The 20,832-nt window shown below is 37.2% G+C and overlaps 1 protein-coding gene across 1 annotated transcript in view; it reads left to right on the top strand.

The window, feature by feature from the left end:
* STMN2 (stathmin 2) overlaps nucleotides 1-20,832 on the top strand; it is a 41,853-nt gene that overhangs the window by 6,018 nt on the left and 15,003 nt on the right. Inside the window, exons 2-3 of the mRNA XM_058176229.1 lie at nucleotides 18,268-18,363; nucleotides 20,305-20,477. Coding sequence (XP_058032212.1) covers nucleotides 18,268-18,363; nucleotides 20,305-20,477 — 269 coding nt within the window. The remainder of the gene's footprint in view (nucleotides 1-18,267; nucleotides 18,364-20,304; nucleotides 20,478-20,832) is intronic.

The following is a 20,832-nucleotide window of genomic DNA, read 5'->3' as shown; positions in this document are numbered from 1 at the left end:
GTGACCTCCCATAGTGGGGATAGATTTGTACCTGAGGGTCCCCAATCCCAATACAATATCTTAGCCATTTCATATTAGCTGTTCCTCAGTCTCATCCCATAATATAGTAAGGACTACAAGTAGTAAGTTTATTCAATAAGAATTAGTTGTTAATTAATTTGACATTTATTCATTATTAGGCAATCATCACAATTATTTACTAAAATAGTACCTATTATATTATTAATAATAATTATAAATATAATAATTTTTCATTATCCCTTAATATTTCACTATACATTATGTAATGTATCTCCTTGCCTGGAATTTAAATTTTATTTCAAAATAGAAATAAAAAGTACAGTATACATAAGTATCAATGGGATGATTGATAGAACATGATAAATAGACTCTTTAATGATGAACATATTGATTTTCTATTCTGATAGTTTGAAACACTGGGATATTTTCAAAATATTTTTGTTTTTAAAATAGTGTTTCTATTGCTAGGAGATCATATCTACAAATACATGGAACAACTATTATTCTACTAAGGTGAGCTATGCGGTTAAACCAAGCTCACTTTAATTTAGATTTTAAATTTACTTTTTAACTATCTGAAGGTTTACTTTTTAGAGAAAACTTATATAGCCTCCTCTTTATAGACTGGGCAGAATATACTCTGCAGATCAGGGGTGAAATCCAGTAGGTTCTGACAGGTTCTGGAGAACCTGCTGAGCCACCAGGGCCTCTGGTGGCTCAGCAGACTAAGTCTGTTTGTTATTACCACAGCTGCTTGCAAATTACTGCAAGTTCAAGTCCCACCAGGCCCAAGGTTGACTCAGCCTTCCATCCTTTATAAGGTAGGTAAAATGAGGACCCAGATTGTTGGGGGCAATAAAAGTTGACTTCGTATATAATATACAAATGGATGAAGACTATTGCTTAACACTGTGTAAGCCACCCTGAGTCTTCGGAGAAGGGCGGGATATAAATTCAAATTTTATAAAAAACCGCTAGCAGAAATTTTAGTTTGGAGAACTGGCAAATACCACCTCTGGCTGGCCTCAAGTGGAGTGGGAATGAAGATTTTGTACTATCCTTCCCCCAGGAGTGGGGAGGGAATGGGGATTTTGCAGTATCCTTCTCCCAGAGTGGGGTGGAAATGAAAATTTTGTAGTATCCTTCTCCTGCCACACCCACTAAGCCAAGCCCACCAAGCCACACCACACCCATCAAGCCACGCCCACAGAACCAGTAGTAAAAAAAATTAAATTTCACCACTGGAGATGCTGGTTTATAACAATCCAATAGCTACATTCCATAATGTTCCTTTCGTTCTATTTGCAAGGAGTTATATATTGTTTCTTCTTGTATGAAAAAGAAAATGCAAACAAATATATCACTTCTATTTTATTTTCCTTCTTTGGGTTCTCTCCAAAGCATATAAGAAATGTTAATGACATAAAATGTTTACAATTTTAAATGCCTGGGTGGATAGGAGCCAAACCTAACAAGAGAAGTAGGGCTATGCGGAGGAAGTTATACAGAAAGGGTAGGATTGTGCCCCTTGTGTGGGTTTATGTATTTATTTACGTATCTTTAAATGTATATGACTGCCCGCTCAACACATAACTCTGGGCAGCTCACAAATGGAGAAACCAGTAATAAGAAAACAAATTAAAATCCTTTAGAAACCATCCCACATGCTCAGAGCAAGTCAGCCAGCATATAAACAAAAAATGAGGATGGCCACATCCTCCAACAATGATGGCAAACCTTTGAGTCACCGTGTGCCAGCCTGTGTGCCGGAAGTGACACGCGAAACCATCCCGTGAGGTATGCATGGCCCCTCTGGCCATTGCGCATGTGGGAGCACCAATACCTGGACCCGCGGCAGTCCATCACGCATGCGTGAACTGGCACCCAAACACCTGGATACTGGCATGGACACACGCCCGACAAACAGCTGGCCATCGCGCAAATGTGTGACATCAACCCAGAAGTTCGGGTGCCGGCCTGCGCATGCGCAATGGAACGCCATTCTTCTGGGTGTCACCGCACAATGGTTAGCTGACCAGTATGCACTTGATCACAGGAACGCGGAATTGGAGCCAGCGAGGCTGCGTATTCTTCGTGGGATGGTTTCACATGCCGTTTCGGGCACACATGCCATAGGTTCGCCAACACTGTCCTACAATGTAGCCAAATGCCAGAAGAACCAGATGTTTACAATAGGCCAGCAAAGACAAGGATATCTCAATTTCAAGCGGTATGGCTTTAAATAGGGTAGGCACCATGACAAGAGAGGACACACTTCTTGGATCCTATTAATGGCTTTGTGTAATATAAAGGACATGTACTGCATCCATTTTGGTACATGGGATGGGCAGAAATTATTATAATAGGCTGATAACCTGGTCCCATGTCATAAAGAGTTTAAAAGGTGATAATCAGCATTTCGACTTGCATCAGGAAACCCACTAGGAGCAAATTCATTTTGCACAGTTATAGGAGTTACAAATCCCAAGAAAGGCTACTCATGCTACTGCCTTCTGGAACGTGATTTGACTTCCAAATCACTTTCATGGGCAGCCCTATGTAAAAGACCTTGATGAATCCAGATGAAAGGTGACTAAAACATGAGTGAGACTGATTAGGATCTCCTGTCAACTGGCATACAAAATGGACCTGTGCAAATACCCTCCTATTAATAGCTACCACCTGCTCTTTGTGTAGGAATTGAGAGTCTAGAAGAACTCCTAAATTGTGCATCAACTCTCATGGGAAGTACAGTTCCACCCAGAACCACAGTTGGCAATTTTCTGTAATTCTGTAAATTGGTCCAGAAGAATTAGAAGATTGATCATACTGAAGGCCACTGAGAGATACAAGAGATCCAAGAGAGATCCACTTTCACCACCCCAGTTCCTGCAGAACTGATCAACAAATATGCCAATGCATCTCAGTGCAATAACAAGGTCTGAATCCTGACTGAAAGGGCTCAGATAATCCAATTTTTTAGTGACATGAAGGTTTTTCTGGATTTATTTTTCTCCAAAAGCTTGGGGGATTATTGTGTTTATGTTTTAATTGTTTTAGGATTTATACTAAATTTTTAATTTTTGACAATTGTAAGTTAACCTATCAAAAAAGAGAGGGATCCATGGGATTTAGAAGCTCTGAGGTTTCATGATGTACAATCTAAAGCAAAGCAGATTAAGAACTGCATGATTCTATAGGACTGTTCTAAGATATTCATTTTTAGATAAATCTTCTGTATAAAATATTTCATTAGGGTATCTTTTATATAGAAGGAATAAAAAAGAGAGTTTCAAAAATGCAATAAAAAGGGGGCATCAAAAATAGAGAATCTTTACTATAAAATACATTCTTTCCTGCAACCTGGTGGTGTTTATTTTCAAGTGTGTTTCGTTGTTTGTTTGGATTTAAAAAAAACAAAAACATAAAATAGGATGTTAAAGACCATCCTGGAGGATTAATGGAAATAGGCAAACAACTTCATCAGTTTGCTTCCTTGGATGCCTTGGGACTAGCCTTGGCTACCCAGAAGCTATTTTGTGATGGAATGGGACAACTTGCCATGGCCAACTTGCCATGGCCGTGGCAAATTGTCCTAGAGCCACTTTGTGACTAGGAAGTTCCTAGCTATCCAGCCTCCGCAGATATTTTACTAAAGCAGTCATGACTGCTAATATGTCCAGGATTGAATCTAGATCATTCCTCAGTCAAGCAATGTACATTGGCCTTTCTCACTTCAGGATTACATGTTAAATTTAGTAAACTTATGCCTCCATTTATAGTATTTCTAAAAGAACTGTCCAAGAGATGTAATAATGGCACCTTTTTATTTTCTTGTTCCATTTTATTTACCAATAAAGCTTGAGAAGCAAACACTTTTATATTTTTGTCTTATCAAGGTATGGACTGATATTCTTATAATGAAAAACCACTTTGAAAAAAATCAGTTTGAACAAAGTATTTCCATTTGTATTCATTTATTCCTGGTCATGCTTAGTATGAGCATGTGTCCCAATAGGCAGCAATACTTCTGTCTTATTACTTTAAATTGTCTATAAAAGTGGAAAGGAGAGTCAGTTTAGTGCAGTGATAAAGGCATCAGACTAGAAACTGGGAAACTGTGAGTTGAAGATCTGCTACAGCTGGGTAACCTTCAGCCAGTTACTCTCTCTCATCCTTAGGAAAGAGGCAATGGTAAAACATTTCAGACATCTTGCCAAGAAAACTGCAGTAATTGGTCAAGCCAGCCTCCAGGAATCCACACTGATTCAAAGGCATGCATGCACACACACACACACACACACACACACACAGAGAGAGAGAGAGAGAGAGAGAGAGAGAGAGAGAGAGAGAGAGAGAGAGAGACCACAGACACAGATTAATACAGTATGAATGTGTATTGAATAAACAATACGGGGCCACATTATATATTCAGTGCATATATCTAAATTTTGTAATATATATGCAACTACTACCATTATCCAGCTTCAGATTTAAATCAAATTGTTCTGCTGATGATCTCTGAAATTTAATTCTCCTATAATGTACAGTAATGCTAAAGTGCCAAGTCTTATACACCTACTCAATAACTTATGCATCACAGCTCCAGGCTGCACTTACAACCTTTGTAAGAAACCATATTTTGGTGAAGTGGAGAATTATAATGATAAGCTTTGTCTGCTATTTGCATAGGAAATCCAGACGCCCACCCTTATTTCCTATCTCAACCAGCTTTAAGGCTGATAAGACATGTTTTGTAAGGGTATCCCAAGGCAATCCAGAAACAAAACCAGGATTCTTTTTCATCTCTGCTGGTGCCATTCCTTACTCATGATAGTTATTATGCTATTGTGTCAGAAGATAATAGAATCTAAAAGCAGAACAATGGCATGGATCATGAATATTTTTAATTTGGGATTACTCTTCTCATACAAAGTACTAAAAATGTCACTGGAACAGAATATCATATTGTGGGATTTGTTTTATAAGGAGATCTTTAATGCTGGTGCGAAACAGGACAGGTGTTTATTTTATTTATCTCAGTTAGCGTGCAAAGCAGGAGTGTCCACAGGGGTGATCCAATATGTCAACCTGGCAACTGCAGCAGTGTAATTAAAGTTCTGTCTACTTGTGATGCGTGTTGCTGTGCCTGTTATTTTACACTGGCGTTAGTGTCTTGACTTTTTTGGACCATGCCCTACAGACACCCGTCTGATTATGAATGCTGTCTCACAAAAAACCATGGCTAAGTTACCAAGCATAAGCTTTCACCAGCACTACTACATTCATTCCATATGTGGGGTCAGGTCCATGGTCTATGCAAAGAGACTGCCAAAACCACTATTTCATAGTACACATTTTCAGTGATGGATTATGCCTGCACATACACCCCTTAATTGTCCCTTTGCCAACTTTGTTGTGTGGCAACTGCATGTGTAAGCCAGTCTTGGAATCTTGGTGCTGCCGGAGGTCGGTGCTTTTCTTGCAGAAGTTTCATTATCAAACTAAGTAACATTATCAACAACAACACAGCAACAACAACATCAGTGCATAAACCAGTCTTCCCCAACTTGGCAAGTTCAGGTTCATTGGACTTAACTCCCATTATTTGCAGTCAACATAATATTTGACCATCTTGGCTGGAAATTAGGGAAGCTGAAGGCAATTTATCCAGAGTGTCTCAGATCAAGGAAATCTGGAAACTTTTTGATGTTAATATTGCCTACCTAGTGCTGATAATCATTGCCTAAAGAGTAAAGATGGTCCATTAGTGAACTGTTACTTTTCTTTAGAGATCCATTCCTCTTTACCAAAAAGGGTCATATAAAATAGCCTTTTACCTGGTGATGAATCAGAGCGTTTATCTATATGTACAGTTGATAGTTTTCAGTTATCCTGTGATTTGAACTCTGTTATTTGAAAATTCTCAGTCCTGCCACCTGAAACTTCACAAACTGTTAACAAACAAACTAGATGAAGTATTAGTTATTAAGAATCCAAGCATTCTCCATCTACTACAGCTACCTTTGTCTTTAATTTGACAAGCATCACATCCTTTAAACTGAGCTGTCAATTACAAGTTGATTAAACCATTTGAGAAACAGCGACTGAAGAAATTAGTTAAGAGACTACTTAATAATGTGATACACCCTGGCTGTTGGATGCATATATTCCCATAAGAAACAATGCCAAACCTGTGTGCATTTTGCTTTACCCTGTACAGAACAAGGACTACTTTGAAGTCTGGTTTTTTAAAAAAAGGAATGACAAAGAGCTTCAAGAGGAAGCTTCAGAAGTAGCATTTTGAGAAGAAGAAAAAAAACAAAATCCTACAGGAAGCCAAAGACAAGATATTTATTGAAACAACTTAAAACACTTCAGAGGATTTGTTCTTTCTTCAGGGGCAATGTGACTCATAAATGGCCAGTCTTTTGTATAGTACACTTGTCAACTTAAATAATATGTGCATATGCACCAATGTAAGATAAGGTAAAGGTAAAGGTTCCCCTCACACATATGTGCTAGTCGTTCCCGACTCTAGGGAGCGGTACTCATCTCTGTTTCAAAGTCAAAGAGCCAGCACTGTCCGAAGACGTCTCCATGGTCATGTGGCCATTATGACTAAATGCCAAAGGTGCACAGAACACTGTTACCTTCCCACCAAAGATGGTCCCTATTTTTCTACTTGAATTTTTTACGTACTTTTGAATTGCTAGGTTGGCAGAAGCTGGGACAAGTAATGGGAGCTCACCCCATTATGCAGCACTAGGGATTTGAACCGCTGAACTGCTGACCTTTCGATCAACAAGCGTCTTAGCCACTGAGCCCTTAATGTAAGATAAATGTACTTTAAAATGAATGATAATTATTCTCTTGATATTTTGATGACAAAAGGGCAATATTCTGGAGGGCTTGAACTACTTTGCAACTTAAAAGCAATTTCATTTATACAATTCCATTTGTTCATATAAAATGAGTTGCATAAAATCTGCTTACAGACTAGTACATAATGTGACAGACACATTAACTAATATCAATTAATGTGTCAGTTTTGCTTTGTTCAATAGTGCTTTTATTTTATAGCGAATATATTTACACTTAATGGTGAAAATTGTTATGGGGTTACAACTTATGAGAAAAAACTGCATAAATTATGAATATTTTGGAATCTGGATTTGAAGGAAAAAGATAAAATGTTCAGGCCAGTTTTTGGGATGGATACAACAGTTGTAATTCTCCTGGCTGATCTGCATTTGGATCTAATGGAGGAAGTGTCTCTCTCCCTCATGTCTTTTCAGATCCCTCAACAGTTCTTGATACCATCAACCATGGTATACTTTTGGGCCACCTATGAGGATTGTTGGTTGGAGTTATTTTCTTACAGTGGTTCAAATACTTCCTTAATAGGTAGTTATGATCTGTTTTGGTAGGAGAAAAAGAACAGCCGGATTGCTCCTGTCTTGTATGGTGTTACAGGGGTCTTTTGTCTGCTTTTTAACCTTTAGCCTATACAAAGTTGCTGAAAGAGGCCATAGTTCAGGGTGTGGTATCATCAATAATATCCAATAGCATATCAGCACTCTAGGCAATGGGGGTGATACTGTCAACTCTTCTCCCAGTGCTTAGAGGAGTTTTGTTGGAAGGCAACAGACTGAAGTCAGAGTTGATGCTAATATGCAAGGGTCTTTGGTCACCACCTGAATGATTGCTTTTCAGTAACTTTAAATATCAGGATCAGTGAAAGCACTTCCATCCAGACTTAACCAAAAGACAGTAGGTGGTCCTGCAGTAATCAATGTTTTTTAGACTAATTTCTTTCACGGAAAAGACAAGATTCATAAATATTTGAATTTTTGAAAGCGGGTGGGATTGAACAGGATAATAAATACTTAAAGCCCTTAATTTGTAAGAAACTTGAATCATTAAAATTTAAAAATGCGGAATTATTTTCTTCTTCAATAGAATCTTTCATGGGAACATTGATACATACTACATATATGGAAAAAAGAACTCTTCATTCCTCACACTTATTTGGAATTAAAGGCAAGACTTATTTGAAGTCTTGCCTTTAAACTTATTGAAACTTATTCACCACTTAGAAGTTCTTAGCATCCTGGAAAATGATTTTTATTAAAAAGAATTCCCAACTGTCAGGTATGTGAAGTTTGAGAACACATGAGTGCAAAAAGACAACATTAGATAAACTAGGGACCAGTGGTGGTATTCAGCCGGTTCTATCTGGTTCAGGCAAACCAGTAGTGGTGGCTGCAGGTGGCTCTGCCCACCCACCTGGACATAATCACGTCCCATTCATCCACATTTTTGACACTCTGCGCATGCACGGAAGGCCCAGTGCATGTGCGGAGGTGACACGCGCTCACATTTGCAAACCGGTTGTGAAGATAAGTGAATACCACCCCTGCTAGGGACATCTGTGTAATGGTGGAATAAAAAAAAATAACAATATGATCAAAGCCCTGACACTTTTTAATATGTATTGTGTAGTACCCATAAAAGGGACGCGGTGGTTTAGTGGGTAAGACACTGAGCTTGTCGATCGAAAGATTGGCAGTTCAGCAGTTCGAATTCCTCATAACAGGGTGAGCTCCCGTTACTTGTCCCAGCTTCTGCCAACCTAGCAGTTCGAAAGCACTTTAAAAATGCAAGTAGAAAAATAGGGACCGCCAGCGTTCCATGCGCCTTTGGCGTTGAGTCATGCCAGCCACATGACCACGGAGGCGTCTTCTGACAGCTCTGGCTCTTCGGCTTTAAACGGAATGAGCACCACCCTCTAGAGTCGGGAACGACTAGAACTATGTGCGAGGGGAACCTTTACCTTTAGTACACATAAAGAAAAAGTGGGGCTTCAATTTCATGGTCAATGTTATGTCCACGCAGGCATGAGCAGAGGCTTTTCCTCTGCCACACATGTGTGGGGCATATTTTAAAGCTATTGGTTAAAGGCTGACAGTTTCCCTTTAAAAGAGGCTGTTATCCTGAAACTGGATGTTGGTTTATACTGAGTCCTTATCTTAATAAAAACATTGCTGCTGGAAGTTTGGCTCCTCGCCTGTGTTTCGACCTGCACATTCCAGTCAAGGACCTAAACTTTACTTTCTTAATATCCCTGTGCAATCATCCTCTATTTTGCCTTTACGTTAACTTTCCTCTCTTGCTTGACATTGCTGGGGAGCTTTTTAAACCAATAAACAACGAAGAATTGTTTATTCTTACCCATCAATAGACTACTTATTTTTCTCTTAGATTTCAGGCAGATTTTAGAAAGCAGATAGCAGTACATGCATAAGTTTGTGGCCATTGTACTTATCTCTCTTTTTTTGTTATTGCTAAAAGAGGGTCAACTGGATCCAATCTTATTAACTTAATGAATACCTTTAACAGTCTCTTCAACAATGAAAGAGAAAACAGGCTATAAACTGCCAGCATGGTTAGAATAAAAATAAAAGCACCCTGCATAGCCAGATCACTTAACCTTCAAACTTTATGAGACTGCTCTTGGTAATGAAATCAGTGAAAGATCAATGTAAATACATTTATGGGAGGCTAAAAGAAATACAACCTTTCGGTGGCCTGCATTTCATGCTTCATAAGAATTCAATCTCATTGTTTCCTTTGTGGTGTTGCTCACAAAGCAGAACATTCAGCTGGAATGCAAACACATATGGAAAGGTTGCCTAAAGGACGACAATAAAACAAACCAATACAATAGAAGCAGAGGCAGAAACAAACTAGATCATTGAAAATCAAAGGCCAATAATGGATTTTTAAAATTTTACTTTAAAAGATTGATGTTATAATCATCACTAATGTCATTTGTTTATGCATCTCTTAGATCAAACTCTGTATGTATGCATTTAAAAGATACTGTATGTATGCATTTAAAAGATACTGGAATCTCTTGAAGAATATTTTAATATTCTTGTTTGAAGGAAAAATCAATGTAACTTGGTATATTCATTCTTTAATGAATTGATTGTTTTTGTACTTGATACTTATATACTTTTTCTTGACTTTTCTTTTTCTTAACCTGGATAGGTGATAACATGTAGACCCATCTGGGCTTCATGAGCTATTTGATTGGAAGATGCCCAGGGAATTGTATAGTTGTAGGTTAACTGAAAAGTCCATGGAAATGATTTCTGTACTATTGCAAAGAAAAGACTGTGATTGTGAACTTATATTTAACCATGAGCCAAGCACTGATCAAGTCTTTCTGTACTTCAACTTTTACCTAGTGCTTTTTACATTTGTTGAAATGATCTTTTATAATAATTAATGAATACTGAGGTTTAAACTAAAGTTTAATATAAACTCTAAAAATTAGAGTACATTTGTTTTATTCTAATGTTGAAGTAAGGGATTTTGAATATGTATTACCTCCAAATTGATGGATTGCCAACAACACAGTATTGACTAGCAAATTAATCTCTAGATATAGAATAATGTGAGTACGCTTGGGGTAAATCTAGATTTTGGTTATGTTTGTGAAATATTACCCCAATGACTGGTGTTAGTGCATGTACATCTAAGACTGATAACCTAACCTACAGAAAGGGATAATGTGAAAGCTTCAATTATCCAAAAGCCTCCATTGGCCAAAGTCAAGATGACTGGAAAGATCAATATTTACCAAAAAAGGAGAATATTTGTAGTTCAAGATTGAAATGAAGGGTTCTTGGTGCTCTCTGGGCTTGGTTGTTTTCTTGCAAATTGTGTTACCAAGACAAGCACTGATGATATCACCAAGTTTAGGTAATGAAACATCTGTAAGAAAATGACCATACTCAGTGAGTACCAAGAACTCCTCAGATCAATATTTATGGCCAATCTGATATCAACTATAGCTCCCAGAAAATTACAACTTACAATGTATGAAGAATAAATGAGGGACACTATGAATCAATTGAATAAAATTAAAGAAAGAAAAATATGTCCAGGTTTGGTAAACTAAAAAGAAGAAAGGAAATGCAATAGATCTCAATAAAGATCTGATTATGAATCAGTGAAAAGATGTGCCAGCTAGATTTAATTCTAAGAGCTAACATGGATGTTTGAATGTCTGAATCAAAGTCATGTGTTTTTCTGTATGTATATCAAAATAGAAATCTATAGGTTGGAGGCAAGCATGTTATGTTCAGAGAATGATGATAATAGACAAAAATAGTATGAGTTTTGAGAAAGAACTGCAACATTCTGAATAGATGTGATCTGGGGAATTATTCTGTTAAATTACATGAATGGATGAGAATGAGATGAGAGAAGATGGCAAAAAAATATTTGGCTATTCAGAGACCAAAGAATGAAGGAGAATGTGAACTACTTTGTGAGTATCTACTTAGAAAATTAAGAATGTTTGTTTCAGATAAGTGTAATTTTACTCATATACAGAGCTGGCAAAGAAATTAATAAAAAAACAAAACTGATTAATATTTTTATGATAAAAATAAGAGAACCAGCGCTGAAAAAAGGATGATATGAGATTCATTTTGGATAGGGCCAAAAATGAATTGGGAAAAATAGATATGATTGCTGGATGACTAGATATGAAGCCTTTAAGAAAGCAATATTAAAAGATAGGTTAATCCTTCAACGGAATGAATGGTATATGAATATAAGCAACAAAGGTGCAGAAGCACTTGGAACAAAAAGAGAAGAAGTGTGTTGTAGAATGCCACAGAACTGTGCAGAGTCACACTAATGAGAAAAAGGTGCTTGGGGGAAGGAAGAGTTAAAAGAGGTTGAGGATAGGAAAAAGATATAGGAGAATAATTTTTGAGAAGAAAGAGGATGGAAAGAAAGGTACTTTATCATATGCATAGAAAGTAAACGATGGATACATAGAATGTAATTAAAGATACAAAGGGGTGGTTAAGATTAAGTAAAACAGAGTAATTCTGAAACATAGTTTTAAAATATCCTGGAACTGGGTAAAGAGGACTGAACTGGAACCCTCCAGAAGAATGACAGTAATTTGAAATAAAGGTGACGAAATGATTTAGGATTAAATTGAATTGAAGTGGTGTTAGAAGGAGAAAGCTTATGGTAACATGAATTTGTTTATGGAACAATTCTGAGCATGATAACACATATGTAGGATAAAAATAAAACGTAAGTGTGAATAATGTTTACTGAATGCTTCATTGCTGAGCAGGGAATAAGATTGAGATATGTGGTGTTCCCTGTTTTTTAATGCAAATTTCTCTCTCTCTCTCTTTCTTTCTTTCTCTTTCTCTCTCTCTCTCTTTCCTTCTCCCTCCCTCCCCCACCTCTCTCTTTCTCTTTCTCTTTCTCTTTCTCTCTATCATGCTGTATAGGCATGCTAGCTGGTGTTTGGGGATGTGAATGTTCATGTATATTTGTATGCAGATGATGGTGAGCTATTGACTGAGGATCTAAATAATTTGCAACACATGTTAGATTGACTGATGCAATGATGAGCATGGATCTGAAAATCAATGTAGTTGTATTTGATAAAAACATGAAATGAAAAATTTAATGGTTAAAAACTAGAGGATGAGGATGATGATAGCACCTTGGTAGAATTTTGAGGAAGGTAGAAACTAGAGGAAGAAATTTTAAGATGCTGATGGAAAGGTACTGGTTGTATATGGTCTGTGTGAGCAATGAATGATTGTGGAAAGGAGAAAAGTGGGGAGGAGGAAGCTGAGTATAAAAATATGCTTCTCCCCAATTTTGGAAGGAAGTATGTTAGTTGACACATAAATTGAAGAATGTGGTAATAAGATACTTAAAAAGTATGTATAGTAATGTAAGTAGAGATTGGCTCAAGAATGGATGCTGAGGGAATGTGTTAAATGATCAATATGAAAAGGGTACACTAAGGCAGTTTGATTATATGGAGAGAATAAATTCCAAAACAAATGTGTAAAATAACACATTTGTGTCAAGAGGAAGCAGAAGATAGGAAAAGTCATTTTTTGGATTGAGTTCACGTGATGCGGTGGGGTAGTGGTTAGAATGCAGTACTGTAGGCTACTTCTGCTGACTGCCAGCTGCAATTTGGCAGATCAAATCTCACCAGGCTCAAGGTTGACTCAAACGTCCATCTTTCCAAGGTGGGTAAAATGAGGACCCAGATTGTTGGGGCAATAGGCTGACTCTGTAAACTGCTTAGAAAGGGCTGTAAAAGCACTGTGAAGCAGTATATAAGTCTAAGAGCTATTGCTAAGTGCTACTTTCAAAAAGAAAGAAGTGAGAAATCTAAAGAATAAAAGGGAATGTATGAAGGAGATTATGGACAGGAGCACAGAAGCTTTACAAGGACAAAAAGATATGGAGAAATCTAGTGAATAGCTCTTTTCTTTCCTTTCCTTTCCTTTCCTTTCCTTTCCTATCCTATCCTATCCTATCCTATCCTATCCTATCTTATCCTTTCCTTCACTTTCCTCTCCTCTCCTCTCCTCTCCTCTCCTCTCCTCCCTTCTCCTTTCCTTTCCTTCATTTTGCATAACATTGTAAAGGGAATGGCATGATAGATATGTAAGTCTATGGATTTAATGCATGTATTTTTGTTTAAATGTACAATCTAATTCATTAGTTGTTTTGAAGGGCAAAATAAATCTCTAAAATTAAAACAAGTGTAGAGGGGGAGAAATGAATATAATTTTACTGGCCAAACAAGAAATAGAACAAATAATGGTTTACATTTATGGCCATAAGACTTGTAGAGGCTCATCTCATCTTATGAAGTGGCTGGGGGAGTGTAATTGCAGCCAACATATCACATATAGGTCTTCCTCTGAAGATCTGGAAAAGGTTCTGAAGCATTCAATTCTTGTAGCACTGGAAACAGGATCATCCACCAAGGAAGGATCAAATCTTAGAAGCAAGCAGTCACAGCAACAGAATCAAAGCCATGGCCCTTTGTATGGGCATGGAATATTGATGCATATATAAAAGGGGTAAGGTTTGATTGTGTGGTTACAACCACCATCTTGACTTTTTGACCATTCCATAGATGCACTTGAGTGGAACTTTAATTGTCTATCTGTAGCAACGATGCAAAACCTTAAGCAACTATATGGGAAAAACAGAGATACAGACCAGCTCATGTTGCTGAGCACTAAATCCCACATGGTTCTATTTCTGTTGGTTTTGTGTGAATAATTAGGATAATTAGGACATTCTGGTTTTGCTGGGTTAGTCCCAGTTTTAGATGAGGTATCGTAAACATGGAAAATAAGTCAATTTACAGGGGCCAATCCACCTGGCTGGCAGCTGTAGCGCAGGTCTGCATTTGCTGCTCATTATGTTTGCATGATATCTTGAGTTCTTAATGCAGATTATCAGGCTCACTTGACAGTACCAGGCTGAAAATATTGAAATACCTGGGACCAGCCTGGTACTTGACAGTACCAGGCTGGAAATATTGAAATACCTCCTGGAAGAATGGAAAATGGGGGATGGAAAAGAAGTTCTGCTTTATTCTCCTTTTTCTGACTGAAAGGTAAATGGATGTCTTGTTGGGGACTAGATTTGGTCTGCAAGAGTTAGTATCTTCCGTATCTATTTCTTGTCCTGCAGTGGCCATTGGGATGTTAGCATCCCTGATTTGGTTGCTGCAGTCTGTTGATTGTTTGTGGTTTTATCACAATGTAAAAGTGCAATAGTAAGCACAAAGTATCTGGAATTACTGAAAGATGCTCCTTGATAATAATAATAATAAAAACCCTTGCAAATATTTAGGTCCAATTATGATGGGGGGTGGGATTTCTATCTGAAACTTTTGTTTGTGTTAGTAAATGTATACAAATTAATACATCCATCCAGAAGATCTAATCACCTTATGAATTATGCAATCTTCTCAACTGGTGCTAATTGTGGAAGAAGATATAATCAGACCTATTTAGAAAATCTGAGCTATCATGAGTTTTTGAATGGCAAATGTGATTAATAAAGAATACAAATAAATAATGCATCTTTCAAATGAGCTAAGATTCCATTCCTTTGCATAAAAGTATTTGAGCATTATCTGACTTCTTCTAATGAAATCATTCAGTGATCTCAGCCACTGGAAACAATCTTCTCTAGTAGGAAAATGAATTTTTCTCACTCAAGCTAGGTGGAAACTCTTCAAGTGAGCCACATTTTGTAAACTAATAGATTGAACATAGATAGCAGGCATTCTCTAGTGCTCCTCTGTCTCCTCTCCTCTGTAATAATTAAAATATTATTAAAAATTAAAAATATATTAAGCAGCAATGAAGCCAGACATGGGTGGTGAATTTAGTAATAATGGCAAAGGCTTCTTTTCATACTGTTTTGGATTGCACTCAATATGCTACTGAGGAAAAATGTTAAGATCTTTTGAAATACTAATAGTGTTTAAGATGAGGCTAATTAAAATCAGGATATCCTGCTACTGATGTTGCCATACAAGAAAACACAATTTAAAGATGCAAAGATATAAATGCAGATGGAAGATGAAATGAAAATGGGAAAGCTCAACAAAGGAAGATAAATGAATGAAATTAGCATTTTCGGCAGCAGAGAATTGCAGTGCCATGGAATTGGCCCTGTTCAGCCAGAAGATTATGCTGCTTACTACTAAAGACACATAAAGAAAAAAGTAATGGTGCTGTTTTTCACAGTCATAAAGAAAATAGCAAGGACAGTACTAGGCTACAGTACAGTTAATGACTAACAAACACAGTTTTTACCTCATGGAGAATCCTCTCATTGGCTATTATCCAAGTTTATGCTCCAACCAGTGATGAAGAAGAACAAGCTGATCATTTTGTAATTAACTTCAATCTGAAACCAACAGAACATGCAAGCAAGATGTGCCAAACCTTACCGGAGACTTGGAATGCCAAATTTGGAAATAGTAAGGAGGACAACATAGCTGGATTGTGTGTCCTAGGAACAGAAGCAAGAGAAAGACTTATCACTTTCTGTCAATTCAATGATTTGTTTATCACTAACACATACTTCAAACCAGGGGTCTCCAACCTTGGCAACTTTAAGACTTGTGGGCTTCAACTCTCAGAGTTCCTCAGCCAGCAAAGCTCTGGCTAAGGAACTCTGTGAGTTGAAGTTCACAAGTCTTAAAGTTGCCAAGGTTGGAGACCCCTGCTTCAAACAACCAAAGTGATACCTATATACTGTACATAGATATCACAAGACAGAGTGTGCAGGAGTTGATATATTATTAGTACAAGAAGGCAGAAGAGCTTAGGGCAGTGGTGGGATTCAGCCGGTTCACACCACTTCAGGAGAACCGGTTGTTAACTTTCTGAACAGTTTGGTGAACTGGTTGTTGGAAGAAATCATTAGGGCAGAGAACCAGTTGTTAAATTATTTGAATCCCACCACTGGCTTAGGGGTGTGTATATACCTATTTATTTATATCTACAATGCCACAATAATTATTAATGACTTTATATGTGTAACTCTGAAGATGTATTTGAACTTCCCCATGTTATAGCTGAGAGGAATTTCTGAAACATTTTGTCATACAGCAGGAAAGGAGTGATAAAATTATCTCAAAATAAAAATTAATCAGAACTACATACCCAATGTAATTATTTGCATATCAAACAAAGCATGTGTTACTTGTGCCTGGCTATATGCAGATACGATGTGGATGTAATTTCATGTTCCACAAAATAGGTATTTCATGTTCCACAAAATAGGTAGTTCAGAGCTGGAAGCCACTTGTCATCTGGGAGGAAAACTTTTCATGTACATAAGCTACTTTTTAGTAATCATTAGGTATTTCCTTTCTCCCTGTGTTCTCAGTAAACAGCTAGAGAAATATGGCTTCAAAGAAACCTTCATGAGAGAGTGCAGAATGTGAGGCTGAAGTAAGCCTTCATTCCCTTAATCCACCAGAAGCTTTTCTGTTTGTGTGGGTCAATTGACGTCTCCTGTTTTCTCTTTCTTGTCTCTGGAAATATTAGCAGCTTGTCCAGTAATGGGTTCCACATACCTTCGCTACTGGTTCAGAATTGTGAGCATGCATGCGTGGGTGCTTTTGCGCAGGCACAGTACCATCTGCGCATGCACAGAACGTCCATGATGACGTCCAGGTGGGTGGGTGGAGCCTCCCGTCACCGCCACTACTGGTTCGCCCCATGAAATACACCTTGTCATCTCAAATATAAAACAACATTATGAGACTGAATAGGAGCTGAGCCAGTCAAGTCACCTGTCTGAGTGAATGGCTAAAAGGCATTCTTTCCACTGAATTTCCTTTAAAGCTGGAAACCAGGATAGCTCATGGCACTTTTGACACGAGGTTGGAAGACTCAAGACATTATATGACAAACAGTTGCAACAGAGAGATCCAGGACTTTGTTGCAATTATTGGCTTTCGTCCATCGCATTTGCTAGCTGGAGAACTTAACTCAATGTAGGTAATGGCAGAGGTGAACCTACAAAAGAAAGATTTGTTCTTGTTTACTGCTGTGGCCTTGAAATGAGGATGTGTGTGTGGGAATGTAAGAGAAAGAGCAAATATTGCCATCTGTCTGGTAAACTTGTAAGATTCATTTTTCTCACCATGTACATGTATACATGAGCCTTGGTGGTGCAGTGGTTAGAGTTTAGTACTGCAGGCTACTTCTGCTGACTACCGGCTGCCTGCAATTTGGCAGTTCAAATCCCACCAGGCTTAAGGTTGACTCAGCCTTCTGTCCTTCCAAGGTGGGTAAAATGAGGAGCCAATATGCTGACTCTGTAAAACTGCTTAGAGAGGGGCTGTAAAACACTATAAAGCAGTATATAAGTCTAAGTGCCATTGCTATTGCTGTTGCTGTTGCTATACATCCGAACTAGACTGTGTCGTTTCTCTGTGTAAAATAATATATGTGGGTATATGCATAATTTTGTATTGATTTGTTTGTTTGTTTGTCATGGTTACGTGGTGTATATTGGAGGGTGATTCTTTGAGAACTGTATGCAACGAAATTCCATTTTAATATATGCCGATTAGTCTACATTCAAAATGACAATGAAGTTATTCTATCCTATCCTATCCTATTCTAGTCTTACATGCTTCAATGATAAAGAAGCAACCTTTTTTTAAAAAAGTCACACTCTATTAGATATTTTTATCAAGTAGCAATTAATTTCACAAAGGTACCAGAGTTAAAATTTGGCATCTAAATTCACTGCCTGGAGTCTGAGCAGATTAATTAATTAAATCAAGACACCCTGTAAACAGAAAATATGAAAGGACTAATCCATTCTCTTCCCTTTCAGCTTATAAAGAAAAGATGAAGGAGCTGTCCATGCTTTCTTTGATCTGCTCCTGTTTTTACCCAGAATCTCGCAACATTAATATATACACATATGATGGTAAGTAGTTTTCAGCAGCAATTGTTTTCTTAGTGAAGTGCTATTTGTTCTTCCATGGGAGATGCACATTTTCCTCTTGTTTTGTTATTTAACAATGATTTGCAACCTGGAACCTACAAGATACATTGACTTCTCTTCCCATGCTGCAAAACAGCACAGGATTATGGATTCTGAAGTCAAATATATTAGAAAGCACCATGTTGGAAAGATTGATTTAACACCTGATTAAATGTAAAATTTGTACAGCAAACTAGGATCATGTTTGGAAATGGAGAGCATGTCATGAAAACTCTCACAAAATGACTGTCATGTTATGATTATAAAATTTCACTTAATAGAAAAACAGCTTTTGCAGTTCTGATCATTCACATGTTCTTATCCTCCCGGTATATCTTTGCAAATAGAAATTATTTACAAAGAACTGATCAGTACCAATTCACCATTTGTAAATTCTAAGGGTATCTTAGGGGTTTATATTGAGTTCAGAGACCTTCCTGTAAGTAAAAAGTATGCTAAAAACTGACATTTTGCTTTTCAGTACACTAACTTCCTATTTAGTTGTTGGGTTTAGAATCAAAGGAACAGGGAGCTTGATAGAAGAAGCTAGTAGAGATACCTCTGAGAACAGGAGTTATAATACTGACGGCTTGTCTTAAGACAGGGGTTTAAAACCCACAACTCTGGAGCCTCATGTGGCTCTTTCATCTCTCTGCTGCGGCTCCCCATCACTCAAAATATACATCACAACCACCAATGTGTGTCACCTGCCAGCACGTGATTTATTAAGTTTTTTGGCCCATCTTTTTTTTTTTTTTGGAGTTCAAAATGTTTTTGTTGCATGCAGAAATAAAAATTTGTTTTCTCTGTAGCAGTTCATTGATTTTATAAATGCAACACATTATAGTTTTTTTTATACAAAACATAAAGGTAAAAAACTATATGCAATGTTATCTTCATTTTAGATGTCAAAAGGGTTTTGTGGCTCCCAGTGTTTTTTTTTCTGTTAGAAACGGGTCCAAATGGCTCTTTGAGTGTTTAAGGTTGCCAACCCCTGTCCTAAGAGAACTTTAATATTATTATTATTATTAAAATTAATATTTTAATATTACCATTCAACTAAATCATGATATATAAAACATATCTTAAATAAATTACATTCAGTAAAGCGACATAGCTTATATTCATTTAGAGAAGTCTTAGGTTTTACTATAATTGTAAAATTTTTATAATCTACTAATTATCACATTAGTTGCATCATAACTGATCATGCAATTTCCAGAGATGGGAAATATATTCTTAATGCATATTCAAACTTTTATATGTTGATATTAGTCTCATTAAAGTATGAAAAGCTTTAACATTTCTTTTTTTCTTAATAATACCATGTTATATTAGGAAAGCAGAGGGTATAATGTGACCTATTCCTAAAACATTAATTCAGGACCTAAAAGATGTATATTTTGTCACTGATTTCATTACTGTAGTAATCACAGACCTATTTGCGTTCCTAGAGTCCCAATAATCCTTTTATTTTGATTTTCATTTTAATGAGGTAAATTAAGACTCTTGGCAATTCTCTCTAGTTTTGAGAGACGTTTAAGTGACTGAATGGGTGTGTTAAACTCCTGCAAGGATACCAATTTTATACTTTAACCTTTCCCATCACCAGAAAAAGTCAGCCTATTACAATGATTTCAAACTAGTAGTATCAATTTCTTTTTGTGGCTCCTAAGCAAACAAAGTACATCCTTGCAAGCCCAAAATAAAATTGTGTAGTACCCTGTTATTAATATAAGCCATCTGTATACTGTACTGCTTTTTCTCTAGCATCTATTTTAGTGAAAATTACCCATATCGCTTAGTTATGGTCATTACATTTCCAAAAATTATCTTATTATTGATATACCATTTGAATTAGATGTATTAATTTTACCTTCACAGATATGGAAGTCAAACATATCAACAAACGTGCCTCTGGCCAAGCTTTTGAACTTATCTTAAAGCCACCATCTCCTGTCTCTGAAGCACCACGAACTATAGCCTCTCCAAAGAAGAAAGATGTGTCCCTTGGAGAGATCCAGAAAAAACTGGAAGCTGCAGAAGAAAGGAGAAGGGTATCTAACCATATATTCAGTAGAGTGGATGAATAATGATATTTCTTGGGTTATTTTATAATAAGAGCTGTGGTGGTGCAATGTTTGAAATGCAGTACTGCAGGCCACTTCTGCTGCCTGCCGGCCAGAGGTGAAATGCTACTGGTTCGGACTGGTTCTGCCATACAGATAGGGATAATTTTGACTGGTTCAGAGAACCAGTAAGGAAAATTTTGATTGGTGCCACCCACCTGCCCTCCCATTCCTCTTACCTCTCCTATATTCTGTTGTTTATTAGCTCAGCTGATTCATGCAGCAGAGCAATTGCTGCCTCAGCTGAGCTAAGAAACAGCAAATGAGTCTTAGTCTCATTTGC

The sequence above is a fragment of the Ahaetulla prasina genome, chromosome 3 (genome assembly GCF_028640845.1).
Source record: "Ahaetulla prasina isolate Xishuangbanna chromosome 3, ASM2864084v1, whole genome shotgun sequence".
NCBI classification, from domain to species: Eukaryota; Metazoa; Chordata; class Lepidosauria; order Squamata; family Colubridae; genus Ahaetulla; species Ahaetulla prasina.
This window is presented reverse-complemented; position numbering and strand designations above follow the sequence as displayed.